This window comes from Denticeps clupeoides, chromosome 1 (genome assembly GCF_900700375.1).
Source record: "Denticeps clupeoides chromosome 1, fDenClu1.1, whole genome shotgun sequence".
Taxonomy (NCBI): Eukaryota; Metazoa; Chordata; class Actinopteri; order Clupeiformes; family Denticipitidae; genus Denticeps; species Denticeps clupeoides.
The window spans coordinates 9865451-9880887 of NC_041707.1; the positions used below are offsets into that span (position 1 = coordinate 9865451).

Genomic DNA, 15437 nt, shown 5'->3' on the forward strand with positions numbered 1-15437 from the left:
ATGCCAGTCACATATGCACGCTTCAAGCCAATTTAGAGCCACTTAGCCTGCGTGCATTTAGATGGAGGGAGGAAACCAGAGACTTTAGCAATGCAAAACTACAAAGTTGAAGTCAGGTTCAAGATTATCTTTGTCCCACACAGCTATACTGCCCCGCCCCCTATATGAGTATAAAATGTCTTGTTGCCAAGTCTTACTCACGTTACCATTAACCATAGGTGGAATGTGTTAATGCTACACTATCATCACTTAATATTTTAATAATCACTAAAATCATGTCTAAATATACACACACACACACACACACACACACACACACACACACACACACACATATATATATATATATTTATTTTTTTAGGATTTGATATGCTGCTGTAATTTCCCAGGTACACACTAAAATTCTCCAAAGTTTAAAATTCCAAAATATGGCAACTACCCAGGCTGGTATTTTTTTCAGATGTTATTACAGTGCATTCACTGACAGATATGAGTCTGAAAAACTCAGGAGTATAACTTGACCATACATTCATGTGTATCTGTTTGCATGAGAATGAAGAGGAAATGATGAAAGCCAGGCAGAGATGAGAGGGACGTCTTGCATTGTTGACAATAACCTGACAAGCGTAATCCCGTTAGAGGCCGGGTAAACAACAGCGTCAGCCAGCCGTGGAGCCACATTTTACCCAGTGTACGCTTCGCATCGGAGCCACATTAGCTGTTTGCTTTTGCACAGAGTACCAGATCGCATCAAAGAGCTCCAGATCACACCGAACGCAGCTTCCACGCACAAATACAAACAATCATTACACATCAGCGGCGGATGCATATCTCAGCATCAGGGACAGGCATCGCACTCAGGGTCAGTCATCTTGTTTTCCTTCTCACACTGCAAACTGTTGTACAGAGCAAATAAATACACCGTGTTTCCCGACCAAATTGTCCGGGTTAAGGGAACAGTAGTAGGATTGCATGCCACTAACATTGCTTTTTTGGCTATTTTTGGAACTGGTTGTATTTACAATGATGTTAGCGTGATCAGTGGAGGCCAAGAAGACCACACAGGCTACATCTCAGGAAGGATCTGGAAGAAGAGCCTCACCCTGACCGCCTGGCTGTAGGGGCCAATGTTGGCCGGGGCCCAGTGGGACAGGCTCTGTACATGAAGAGCTTCTCGCTGCTGGAAGGAGCCTTCCTCAGCAGGGCGGGCCCAGTCGTGAAGCAGACAGTCCATCAATAAGAGCTGGCCAGCAGGCAGAGGAGCTTCAACACACACCCTGCAGCATAGAACCACAGCAAATTTTAATGTAATACAATCACAACATGAAATGGGTATTCGGTTCAGGATCCTGCATTTTTAAAATATCGTTGTAGTTTGACTGTTAGATTAAAATGAGTTTACAATACCGGTGAAAAACATGCAACAAAATACAAATACAAAAAAAGTAGTAACAATATCTACTACATAGTATTACAGATTAAAATTAATTACACTCACAAAGGTGGAAGCAATTTAATGTCAAGAGTGCGTTCATTTTAAGGTTTTTACCATAGAATGGGGTGGGGGCCTGTACCTGGCAGGAGGACTGGAGCCGAAGTGGGTTGCGTAGACTGAGTTCACCTCAGCAAAAGCAGCCATGTCCCGGACATAGAGGTGAACCAGAACGATGTGCTTCATCTGCCGCCCTCTGCTCTCCAGCTCGCCTACACAGAACAGTTGTGATATCTCTATTCTGGCCTTTAATTAAAAAAAAAAAAAAAAAAAAACTCCAAACAGCGTCCATCTCAAAAGGCCTGTTTGCAGCACTTTGCTTTTCAACAGAGATAATGATCGGTGAAACTTGTGTTTGTGACCCGTTCAGCTCTACAACTCGAGTAGAAGAAAAGGCCTTTAGGCAAGGCCTGGGTGCCCATAATGTTTTCATCCAGCATCAAGTTTGTTTTTCCTTTGCAAAAACCCCAACATTTCTGTGCACTTCACACAGTTCCCTCACACAAAGAGGCTCTTCATTAAATATTAACTTGTTTAATATTGTCTCAGCGTAGTGAAGGCTGTTCGGCAAAGACGCTAAACATTAAATATGCTTTTCATCTTTCGCTCCTCTTTCTTTACAACACACACGCAAGAAAAAGCGTAAGAGAGACGCTCTGTTACAGGCTGCCCTTAAAAGAGAGAGGGAAAAGAAAGAAAGAAAAAGTTCTGCAGGCATAAAAAGGCAAACCACACAATGTGCGGGAGTGTGTGTGTGTTTTGAAGATGCAGCCTCACTCTTCCCAGTTAATTTGAAGTGTCTGTCCCCTATTTTTTTTTCCGGGCGAGGCGGCTTGCCCCGCTCGTGTGATGGACGGGGTCCCTGACACGTGTGCTGCTTGCCTTCGCGATTTGAAAGGGGCTTTGGTGAATAAAGAGCATGCTCGCACACCCTGCCCCACCTCTTCAAGTGCATTTTGCAAGTGCAACAAGGAGAAACGAAAGAGACCCGCTGGAACAAAGCAGGCGTGCATGCAGCCTGTGCCAACTGAGCGCAATGTTGACTTTTAAATCCTCGTTATCACCTCTGGTGCCGTCAAAGGCAGATCTTGCACGAGCTCAGAACTCTCATTTGAGCCAACATGGATTATTGAAGCTGCGGCGGGGTTAATACGTATAGAAACACAGAGAATATGTAAGCTGCCTCCAAGTTGCTTGGCGCAGGGCGCTGTTTAAATGCTTTTTGAACTGTGATCCGTTGCTTTGTACCTTGCAGCGTGTTGAAGGCGCGCTCCGTTTGGGCCCGTATCCCCAGATCCGTGTTTGCCGGCCTGCTGCTGCCAGTTATCCCGGTTATCCACTCGTAGCCCAGAGAGCTTTGGGGGGAGCCGCCCGGGATGCACTCTAAAGTTGGAAATAAGAGACCAGGCATTACAGCACACACACATTATTGACCATATTCAGTATGTGCTGATAATACACATCTGCCTATCAAACATCTGGACAACAAACATCTGCTCCACTATTCAACCCTTAGATCAGTATTTTTTAACTGGTGCTAACTTGTTCATGCTTTACGTATATATATTTACACTTTATGTATTTATGTAAATCCTGAGGACACCTTCGACCTTACACTAGTGAAAAAGTGCTAGTGCAGTGCTTCTAAGACAGTGCTGCAACAACCATAAAAAGGTAAATAATAGCACTTCAATAACTACTAGAAATGTATATAGCTACAGTGCATGCTATAGATTATTATTTTCTGGTCAGTGGGTGTGCCTTAACAGGGTTGGATAATTGCCCTTATGTGGCAAATGAGAGCAAGTTGTACACAAAATGTTGCAAATACAACATTAGAAAAACATATTTCTATGTTGATTTCAACACAAACACTGCTGATAAATGAAGATGTTTTGACTATCAAACCCTCAAACTGTAATTTTAATATGGCTTTTAAAAAAATTCTTAGTTCTCTTACAGATTGATATCAGTACAGTAAACCAAAAATGTTTGATTTACTGTATTATTTACACATCTCTGGATCTCATCCATTGATACGAAATTTTCGTATTGATATCTCTTTAAAGAAAAATGGTCAGAGGTGGTCTTGCTTTATTTAAGATTTCTGTTGGTGGTTTGAAGTGAATCGCATGTCATACATAACAGACCCCCACATAAACACCAAAACCCATCTCACCATGGCCCCACTGACAACTAAGGTCACTGTCTGATGAAAATTCTTCCTGGATGTCTTCAGTTTTATCAGCATATTCAGCCTCTTCAGTCATCTTGTCAATGGAGATTCGGCAAGGACAACTACCAAGGGGCAGAGGCTTCTCAGTGGCGCCCTGCAATAAAATCCGAACAGGAATAAATCAAAAGACAGACGGGGGGAGGGGACAGGCTCAAAACAACAAGCAAATGAAAACATAACCGAGCCTAATTCGTTTTCCAATAACCACACATGCGCTATGTCAGTCTTTTCTCTGACACAAATGACTCGGAGGTGAATGAATATGAAAAAGCTTGCTAACGTATTCATGAATTACAGAGAGAGGGGGCTGTTTTCTGATACTGTAAATGCAATCATTTCAGCTGTCAGTCAAAACACCAGACTTGCTCTTGACTTGTTCGGTTTACACAAAAACACCCTGCCATTCACTTATTCATAATTTGTGAATCCTTTATGCTTCATTATATGAATAAAAAAAGGCACAGTTGCTCTGTTTAGGTAGACATTACCTGACAATAACAGCAAAGGCACTGCACATTTGAATAAATAGTTCCAATTTTTGGTTAATCCCCCGTCGTCAGCTGTATTTGGCCATATGATAATCAAATTAATTATACTCCAGGAGAGGAGCGCAAAAAGAATGAACTCCGGGCAAATGCTGCTGCACAACCACCCCCCACCCAAAGCCCCACCGCCGTTTCCTCCAGAGAGGGTGTCAGCCCGGATTTGTCAGCCTGACGCAGAGCGCTTCGGACGGCTGGATGAGGGGAGGTTCTCCCCTGGATGGGGATGCGGAATCTCCCTGCCCTTCCCTGCTGACCCTGAGGGGGGAGTAGGGCCACGTTGGCGGGGTGTAGGGATCGCTGATGGCTGGGTGGCTGGAGGAGTGGGGAGAGTTTGTGTGTGCATATAAACACGCGCCAGCTCACCAGCAATCCAACAAAAATGCCCTCACAGACACATATCCCAGAGATTCTGATCCAAACCCCTTCCACCATTTTATGTAGAGACTCTTCTTTAAAGTTCTTATGCCTCCTCTTCATCTACCTCCCAACAGCCCAAATCTCTCCTCTTCTCAGATTTACTGCTGTTGATTTTTTTCTTGGTTCATTTGGCTCCGGGATTTCAAGACGTAGCCCCTGTGATCAGCGTGGGCCGATTCAGCAGCTTTGCGTCGACCCGTCTGTAGAGATCTCATTACTTCAACACAGCAGTAATGACCAGCGCTGCTCCACACTCTCTGGAAACATGCAGCCGGCCGGGAACTTTTACAATAATCAAATCCAGAGCACCAAACTCTGGACTCCAGAACACAGATGAGCGCACTTAACCAAATGCAGGCACCGAGGGACACGATGACTGGAGGTCTGAGTGATGCGGCGCGGCCAATCGGATGGCGGCAGCTGCGACTCTGGGGCCAGAATAACCTTTCCTTCCCTCTCCGCACCATCCGGGCGACAGCTATCTGGGCGTAGCCACTGTGTGTGCTTTCCCAGGCTGCTTCGTCTACCTGAATATAACATTCTTTTATTTGAGCGGACATGTTTATTAAGCGGGGCCTAGTTTGGGGCGGGAGTGAATATTGCAGATGTCAAAGTAGGCCGAGTGAGGAGAGAGGGAGTTAAAAAACAGAATAAATCCCCCATGGAGCTGCATCTCTCCACTGCCTCAGACCAGTTTCCTCTTTTCTGTGTCAAATCAACTCCTCAAACACCCAAACAGTTATCAGGCTCAGGGTCTGTTTCATAAGCGTTTAGTGAATAAAAAAACTTAGAATTATAAAGAATTTTATTTTTCCACATTACAGTTAATAAGTCAAAATCTGTATATGAGTAATATAACATGACCATAATAGTGAGTGTATTTGTCATGTCCACTAACTGTTTATTAGAAGCAAAGACAATGGAAGGGAACGGAGGAGGAAAGGAGGAGACGGGACCTTGCACTACACCTGGGCATGTGACATACAGAGAGGAGTGGCTTTAAATGAGGTGCATGAGAGCTGTCAGTCTATAGGCTCTATTGGCTCCTCCCGTAAATTTGTTTGTAAAAAAACAACACTTAAGTTAATCCCAGTCGTAAATTACACTCTGGGTGGGTAGAAAACCAATTTTTTTTATAAGCATACAACACATCTGGGCATCGGATCCAAAATCCATGCTCATCCCTCCACTGATTAACACTTATAAAAATATAAGATTATGTAGCAAACAGGGAATCTCTGATCCATTAAGCTTTCTCAACACCTGAAATGGCGGTTTACACAGCTGTATTACACACCATTAAAGCAACTCTCCTTTTAATGAGTAATAAAGGAGAATTATGGCATTTGGAAAAGACAAAACCCTGATAGATGCAAAGACACACACACAGATACCAGGACATCACCGCCTCACCTTCACATCTTTGGATTGGAACAAAAAAGACTCACATTGCCTTTGTTCTCGGTGTGCATTTGAGTGAAGCGAAGGTAGCCAACCGGTGCAAAGGCGTCCGCCGAGTGAATGACTGTTTCCATGGCGTCACTGCAACAATATCATTAACTTTTTTTTTTTGTATTTTTTTTTTAAACACAATTGTAAACCGTCCACATCATCAAAAGCCACACTGCAGCTGGAACTACTTTCAGGAGTACATGAACACCCAAACAGGCTGTCAATAGATCTCCAACACTGAGCATGTGAACAAGGACTTGACAAAAGTAGGTTTAAGATGGAAAAACTCACATGACGATCCTTTTCTTGAAGAGCGGACAGTCGGTGGTGAAAGTCTCATATTCGCCCCCTTCTCCGCAAACGTGAACACCGTACTTCTGAGAGAGCTGCCAAAGGGAGAATTAGTAGAATTGGGTGACTCTTCCTCAATTCTAACATTAAAACAAAAGTATTTGGTAGTGTAGCCGTATTCAACTGATTCTATGGTTGCTAAAGTGAAGGTGTGAGGAAATGGGGCGACGCCAGACTAAGACAAGATGACAGTCACACAGATACGGGATCTGACCTGTTTCAGATAAGGCTCCATCTCAGACAGAGATTTGCCTAAATGCTTCTCAGGATCCAAACCTGTCAAACACACACACACACACACACACACACACACACACAAGGAGAGGCCCAATCAGAGACATAACACAGTGATTCTGGATGACAGAGAAGCAGGCCTGTCGCTGTCTCTCTCTCTCTCACACACACACACACACACACACACACACACACACACACACACACACACACACACACACACACACACACACACACACACACACACAGACAAACCTTCCTCAGGATCTTTATTTATTTGACTTTTCAAATTGTGTACATAGATCTCTCCGGGTAAGGTTAACAGTTTTCAGTCGTGCTGAAAAGCGAGCCCCTGTCTGGTTCCTTTGTGAACGTAAACTGGGAGAGATCCTGTTTATTTGCGTTTCCCCCATTACACGGTGCAGGGAAGTGACTCAGGCCCAGCAGATGTGAATGGAGCACGAGAGCCTGTGTGCCCGGGCAGCAAGGGGCAAGGGGTTAGAGTGGAAGAGTTAAAAAAGGAATAGTGGGGACAATTGGATATTGTATTGACTCCCACACAGAAGCCCACCTCTCTACTGCAACTAAAATGGACGGGTGTTTCACCCAGGGGCAACTTCAAAATGTTACATCACTCAAGACACACACACACACACACACACACACACACGCGCAGGCACTTTTAGTCATCATTATTAGCATGACATCAGCATCTTTCGTAAATGAAGTGCAATATTGATAGGAAATCCTAATATTTCAAGTCATGAGTATTGAGCATCCAACGATGCTCAACTGGAGAGGAAAAGAATCTAACAATTTATCCTAACATTATCAAAACATAAATATGAATAAAAATAGAGAATATCATTAATCTTTAACTTTATTCCTGGAACACTTATGACTTCAAATGTAGGTTGATGTGATTATTAATTTCAGTCAGTGGATCTCAAATTCTGACAACAAAATAATTTGCATACACAAAGATATAGAAATGATAGACGTGATAGGGACAACATAACCCATATTTAGTTTAATTCTTGTCTAGTGACTAAGTCAAAGTGTGAGTCAAAACCATTGGCACAGTCTTATTTTAACAAGCACTTACATTTACGGCATTAAACAGACGCTCTTATCCAGAGCGACTTACAATGAGTAGTTACTGGGACAGTCTTCCTGGAGACACTCAGGGTTAAGGGTTATGCTCGGGCACACCATGGTAGTAAGTGGGATTTGAACCTGGGTTCATAGACAAGTGTGTTACCCACTAGGCTACTACCACCCATGGCAAGATGCTGAATGTTACAGCTAAGTATTATTACAGCTTAACAACCTTAAAATGTTGGCTACTAGCACATGGGAACAAAGGCTTAATAACTGCAGGAAAAAAAACAGAAGCCTGAGACACATTCATGACTGAAATACATTCAGTGTCACAGGTCATGGTGAATAGGGGACATGGAGGTGGTTGCTCTCGATTCAGCTTCAACATGTGCCGTCACCACCTGACCCTGCGTGAGACTTCATTCACCTGTTACTGATCTGCCACGCTCCCCTGTAAACAACCTGATTCGATCCTCATAAACAACCCCCAGAGCCAACTACGCAGTTACGTGCAGCACCAAACCGCAGCGGAACTCTCCTGCGGCTTTCCCAGAAGACGCGGCTGAATAAAAACATCCCGGTGCTCCACAGCGGGTACACAGCTGCACCGGCTGAAGTCCAGCGCAGGCTGGAGCGACAGCCTTCTTCATGCGCTATGTAACGGGGCTTAGGTGAACACCATGAGTGGGTCCAGGGCTTCCTCCTCCTTTTTTTTCCTCCCCCCACTCTCATGAGATAATCTCCAAAGCCAAGTTTGTACTACACACGCCCAGAGAGACGAGCTTTCACAAACGGTTTCAGGTGGGGCAGCAGCTCACAGGTCATGAGGAGCAGGAGATGATGGAGGACAGGAAGGTGAAAAGGAGCAAGAAAAAAAGGAGAATGACAAACAACAAGAAAATGGGCAATAAGAGTCGAGGCAGGAGAAGAGAATAAAGCAGAAGGGAAAGAACTGAGCAGAAGTTGAGGGAAGGGGCGAAGTAACAGAAGTGAAGTACCTGGAAGATAAGGAGGAAGATGTGAGGAGGAGCTGGGGAGCAGCACTGGGTAGAAAAGGGCGGACCAGTATGTTGCCCAGGGGACCCCAATCTTAATTAGTGTGAGAATATTGAATCTCAACCTCCTCTCATCTGACTCCCCACTTAAAAATTCAATCTCATTTAAATAGCCTTTTTAATTAGTCATGGCTTTTAACTAATTTTAATGATCATCTGTGAATTACTATGAGAATGACACTTTTTTAAAAAGCATGTTCATTAACTCCACACTCTTAAATAAAATATGACGTGTGACTTCATCTTTAGTGCGAGTAAAAAAAACAACAAACAAAGGAACCGCCCATAAGGGGTTAAAGGAACAGTTCAGGACTTTTCATAATTTTAAAGTCATTCCAGTTATATCTCATTAATGGTATTAATGGTAATGGTACTAGTTATACACAAACCAAGCTCTCTATCTAACCTAATTACCACTTTTCTGTGGTGCAAACACACACACTACAATTTTCTTTGACAAAAATCTCAGAACATTGTGGGAAATGACATCAGGATTGTACGATTGGACAGGTGAATGGCAACTCATACCCCTGTGCCTGTAATACAGTTAAAACTGATATTACATCACTCATTTCACATCTCAGAATATCACTGTATGTTCTTTTGTAAGCTTTGAACTCAGGAGAAATGTTTGACCTTTCCATATGTGGGTGTGGGTGTGACAAGGTCACATCGCAGTATTCTAAACTCACAGCCCTACACCAAAAAAATGTGTAAAAACTTACAAGCCCACCATCGTCCCAAAGCAGTGAACGATTTTCAGAATGCTTGAAACCTTCCTGAAAGCAAAAAAGATTGTGAAAACATTGACAGCGTATTTTCTTGCCCAGGTAAATGGGGAGGGTGGCGTCAGGAAGGGCATGCGGCGTAAAAATTTTGCCAATCCACTTGTGCGGTTGATTTGCTGTGGCGAACCCTAACGGAAAGCACAAACAACAAATAGATGGACTGGAGGACAAAGCTTTCCCGATTCACAATGGGTACCAGTGGCCATGAGTCATGCCTGACATCTTCCCAAAATACTTAGGAAAGAGTTGAACTTACTGGGTCAATTAACATTTTAATTAGCTACATAGGTGATTAAAAATCCCAAAAAAGAGCTTGATTTATGACTCCCCATGCAGTTTACAGTGTCGAACACAAACAGTAAGCAGCATTGTTATGGCGTCCATGGCCCTTTCTGCTGTGGACACAATTCAGCAAAGAATACCCCCGCCCTATATATATATATATATATATATACACACACACACACACACACACACACTCATTTACATGATCTGCACATCGCTGTCTCCTCTCAACCTGTTTTACAACCTGACCTAAACCCAATTACCTAACCTCATTATGCCGCATTAAACCCAAATAATCCCACTAGAAGCTGCTATTTGTCTGCCGCCAAAGACAGCTCCTGTGCAATTTAGAGAGACAGGGCTCCCGTGAAACCAAAAAGAATGGCTCGCCTTTAAAAGGATTTCATCCAGTATTATCCTATAAAGGAGCAATTAAATTCAGTGAACTTTCAAGCCTGAATACCAAGCTACGTGGAAATGGATTTTAAGACTTCCCTTTTCACTGGAGTGCCCCGCAAGCACCTGAAATTAAGACAGACGCAGCTGCTTCCACATGGAAATTTGTTATTCTGAGGTACAAGACAATGTTGGGTGATTTTAACACAACTGCAAGCAATACTGTCTCATTACACAGAAATAAATGCACAAGAGATAACAGGTGGGGAGAGTCGAGGAGGCTGAAATGATAATGATGTTTATTAGAAAGCATAGATTAGCCAAAATGGAAACTTTTTCATGTTTACCATATATTGCCCTGCATGCTGAGCAACAAGCATTTAATCTGCACACATTTATTCCAATTCATATAGAGTAGATTCATTTCTATGTATGTATATAAAAAAGAACACTATCAGATTGTATCTGTCCAGGTAAATATATGTTGTTTGGATGAATCATCCAATCATCATATCAGCTATCAAGATGCATTTGCTTTAACTCAACTCATCAAATTTATGAACATGTGATATTAACAGAGATCAAGTGAATTAGTTTTGTAATTGGAAGTACATCTGCAATGGTTCCGTGCTCGTCTTACGCTTAGCAGCATCCAAATTAAAAGCTGATATTCGAGATACTGTGAGCACTGCCATCCTCAGGTTGTCTTAAGATCCGATACCCAGAGTGACAGCTTGGTTTTAATCCCCGCCTTCTGAGAGAAAAGAAATTGGATTCATGATCTGGAACATTTTTGCTTTCAAATGCATGAAATAAGCATCTGATCGTGGAAAGTGAGCGAGTTCATCCTTTGAACAATGCTCTCAAAGACCTGGAAGAAAACAATAACCTCTACCCATCACCCCATCTGAGGGAGAGAAAGAGGGGTGAAAGAACCACAAAAAGACAGATGATGAGATTAAGGTGTGCATGAGTTTTGCTCAAGCCCTTATCTGAAATGCACCGTCTGGAATAATAGCAAGGACAAACGCAATTCTCACACATCAAGGCTGTAATCTTTTAAATCCAATAAATTAAGCTGAACAATGTGCACCTTATCTGATGCATATCATGCCGGCTAACCCAGGCTGTTCTTTTATATTAGACAAGAAATCTGAAAATTTCCTGCATTAGAAAATACATATAATGACGTAACCTCAGATGTTATCAGTTGTGTGGAGCAATTGCTGAGAAAGAGAAAATAAATCCCATCACTCACAGCATGCAAAAATGTATGAAAATGGGTTTATGATTAAGGAAGTTCCTTGATTAAGGAACTGTGCAGCCATGAAAAGCACCCAGGGAGCAGTGTGTGGGGATGGTACTTTGCTCAATAGCACCTTAGTGGCACCTTGTTCAGAATTTAAACTGTAAACCTTCCTATTACGGGTCAGGTTCCTTACCCACCTGGTGGGGCAGTTGTGGCCTAGCGGAAGCGGGCTCCATAATCAGAAGGTCGCTGGTTTGAATCCCGAGCTGCCAAGGTGCCACTGAGAAAAGCACCGTCCCCACACACTGCTCCCTGGGTGCCTGTCATGGCTGCCCACTGCTCACTAAGGGTGATGGTTAAAAGCAGAGGACACATTTCCTTGGATGCAACGTGTGCTATGCGTTTCACGATGATAATCACTTCACTTTCAACAACTGCCAGAAAAAAAGATCTGTCAGAGGTGGGATTCAAACCCACGTCTCCAGATGAGACTGTGACATGAACGCAGCGCCTTGGACTGCTCGGCCATTTACAGTAAGACATGAGCATGTTTTTGCAAAACATGAAAACTGATTATCTGTATTTTGGAGAGGAATGAATTACCCGCCTATGCTTTTTTGTAGGTGTGTAATTATTTCTGACACCTAGAAAATGGGAGGATCCCAGTTCTCACGCAGACAACTTCCTCATTTTGACTGATTAAATCCCTCTTCATCTCAAACAAGTGTATTTGACATTAGAGAACACTCTCTAATATGCTACACCTAATATAGCACCACAGAAATGTCCCATATAACATCAATCAAAAAAATATTACAGCAAATTACCCATCTCTACCTTCATTGTCTTTTTTGTGCAAACCTAAATGAAAATGTTCACAGAATTTCTTTTGATTAGTATTACAATAGTTGTTGTTGTTGTTTTTTTGCAATATATTATTATATTTCTTGTTTTGGTATAATTTAGTATGCACCAATCATTAAAACAAAAATTTTCATTATATTCAAAAACAGTGTGCCATCTGGTATGCCACAGCAACTTAAATCCATTAGCTTTAGCCCAAAAAGTCTGGTTGTCTCAGTCAGCTGTTGGGAACATAGCCCTGGTCAAGGTCATCCTGTCCATCCCCAGGGCGTACTTCACTGTTTGTGGTTGCTGCCTTCCTCTAATTGTCGCCATCTTTGTGTTTTATTGCAGGTTGCGCCGCAAATGTCAACAGCAAATTACAGTAATGCTCGCAGGGCTAATTTGGCCAAAGCCAGTGAGATGGCAATGAAAGTTTCTTCCTGTCGGACAGCTGGCAGCTTCTCCAGCTTCAGATGCATGGTGTGGGGAATCGGAAGAGCTCCTGATAAAAGTAGCTTTTCTTAATAAGCACCTCTTCTGGGTTCGCTCATTTGCGTTCCAGACCACATACGTCCCATTATTCCTGTCATATGCTAACGCCTGTGGGAAAAAAAAACAAGGCTAATGGACTAGGCCTGAAATTAGCCACCCAAATTACTTCTGTAAAGGATGAGCCGCTGAGCACCACTCACGCTGCTTCGTTTCAGTGTCGTGTACCACAGACAAAGCACCAACACTGAAATCTTTCAGACCGCGGCTCCACAATTAAAAGCAGAGCTGGGGACCAATTAACTTCTACTTCTACTACAGCGAGGTAGGGCGTCCTCACATACACTAATCAATCAATTTGCTAATTACGCGAATTCCTCATGCTGCCAGCCGGAGTGGCCAATTATCAAAGTACAAAGTCTACGAGCGGAAGCAACCAGGGCATTCTGGACAGCGAAATGAACCTTCTTGGGGGGCTGGCTTGTTTTTTTTTTCCTTGCTCCTGCCTTTTGGAGGAGGTAAACTTGGAATGAACTCCTGAAACCACCGGCCTTGACTTGGCGTCATCTGTTTTCTGCGGCGCTTTAGCACTCGAAAACCAGAAGGAGCATTTGTCATTTCAAACATGGCCACGACCCCTGCGGTGGAGCGAGGTGTCTTCATCTCCTCCCGAGGGTGGGTGTGCATCCCGTCCTCTGTCACCCAATCCTGGCTGCACACAACGCCAGCTCCTGCTGCAACCTGCTCTAATGAAAGCTGCAATTATTCTGGAGGGGGCCGATGCCCCCGCAGCGCTCCCAGACTCCTCCATTCTCTCATTTCTAATTACAGCAGCCACGGGACAGGTGAGGAGTCAGGGCTGATAAGATCTGAGCACCCTACCTGTAGCCGAAAGGGGTGCGGAGGGCTAGGAAAAAAAAAAAAAAAAAAAAAAAAAAGACTTAGGTAGTTTTCCTTTCTAATAATAACCTTCAGACATGCAGGGAATGTGCGTTTGGAGCAAAGCGTGTTTGGAGCAAGGTGAGGGCTTGCGGTGAGCTTCTGGCCTCTGAGGTGAGGTTTGCCGACTGGTTCCTGGTCGCTTCAGGCAACACTTGGCCTAGCTGCATTCCAGGTTTAAGAGACACAAAGGTTCTTTGTCTCCGCGGCCAAACAGAATTATAACAACAAAAAAACCCTGCATATTAGCATAATTACTTAATCTGAGACATCAGCGTCAGTTCCATGTATAGGTGAGAAGGTGGTGGGATTTTATTCATCAAAGCTCGATGCTCAGAGAACCCCTTCTACAGTTCTTGTGTTATGATGTAGATTAAATATTCTAAATCAAATAACACAAATCAAAATAGAATGACCAATGATGCAAGAATCTACAGAATGAAAGGGGAAAAGTTCAAAAGAATAAGATACAAAATGTGTTATTAATAATATTAATAAAATAATAATCTTTGCGAGCATCATATGAATTAAGACAAAGAATGACATCTGTACAGAAATGAATGTAAGAGAGCAAGTGCGGACTGGGATAGGATTTCCCTTGTATTACTTTCCAAAAACCCACAAGATGCACCGATCTGCAGACCATCCATTTATAAAGTTACAAGATGCCTTTAATTGTCCTTGTACAAGAATCAAAGTCAAAGTGAAGTGATTGTCACATGTGATACACAGCAGCACAGCACACGGTGCACACAGTGAAATTTGTCCTCTGCATTTAACCCATCACCCTGAGTGAGCAGTGGGCAGCCATGACCGGCGCCCGGGGAGCAGTGTGTGGGGACGGTGCTTTGCTCAGTGGCACCTCGGCGGATCGGGATTCGAACCGGCAACCTTCTGATTACGGGGCCGCTTCCTTAACCGCTAGGCCACCAGCTCCTGCTAGGCCACCGCTAGGCCACCACTGCCCCTTAATACAATGAGGAATCGTTTGGAGCGAGACAGAAGACTCACAGGAAAAAAAAAAATCACAGTATAAAAATAAATCTGTAGCCACAATGTGATGGCAAACAGTAGATAAAGTGTGTCTTTATACCCTTTTACTCAGTCACCCTACCTGGAAATTGGCTCTTTGGAGTTCCTTATAATAACAAAATGGTGAAGAATCATAATGAAATCCAAAATCACTGTCATTGAGAGTGATATATGTGAGCTGTTTAACTAACCCTAAACACACACAGCTTTCCAACACACCACTTCCACTTACAGATCATAAAGCACATCTACCTGAAGCGCAACTGATTACTTCTGTAGGCGACAACATGTACTTAAGGTCGTGTAAACAGTGTCTAAGGCTGGTGATTTATTGCCACGGTGGTTTTCTGTTTTTTTTTGGGGGGGGTAAAAAGAACCATTCGCAGCGTAACGATCATTTATCACTTTCAATGTCACTGTCAAGTAGATACAAGTAACAATCCACACACTGAAAACATGCTGAGAGTGACGCCTTTCCCTTCTTTCCTTTCTTCCTTTCCCCAATACCTTTTTGCCCTTTCACACAGAAA

At 43.2% G+C, this 15437-nt stretch overlaps 1 protein-coding gene across 1 annotated transcript in view; it reads right to left on the reverse strand.

Moving 5' to 3' along the window:
- dph6 (diphthamine biosynthesis 6) overlaps positions 1-15437 on the reverse strand; it is a 56954-nt gene that overhangs the window by 26836 nt on the left and 14681 nt on the right. Inside the window, exons 6-12 of the mRNA XM_028991982.1 lie at positions 6708-6769; positions 6434-6528; positions 6139-6232; positions 3672-3822; positions 2741-2875; positions 1575-1704; positions 1103-1277 (exon numbers count right to left, since the gene is read on the reverse strand). Coding sequence (XP_028847815.1) covers positions 1103-1277; positions 1575-1704; positions 2741-2875; positions 3672-3822; positions 6139-6232; positions 6434-6528; positions 6708-6769 — 842 coding nt within the window. The remainder of the gene's footprint in view (positions 1-1102; positions 1278-1574; positions 1705-2740; positions 2876-3671; positions 3823-6138; positions 6233-6433; positions 6529-6707; positions 6770-15437) is intronic.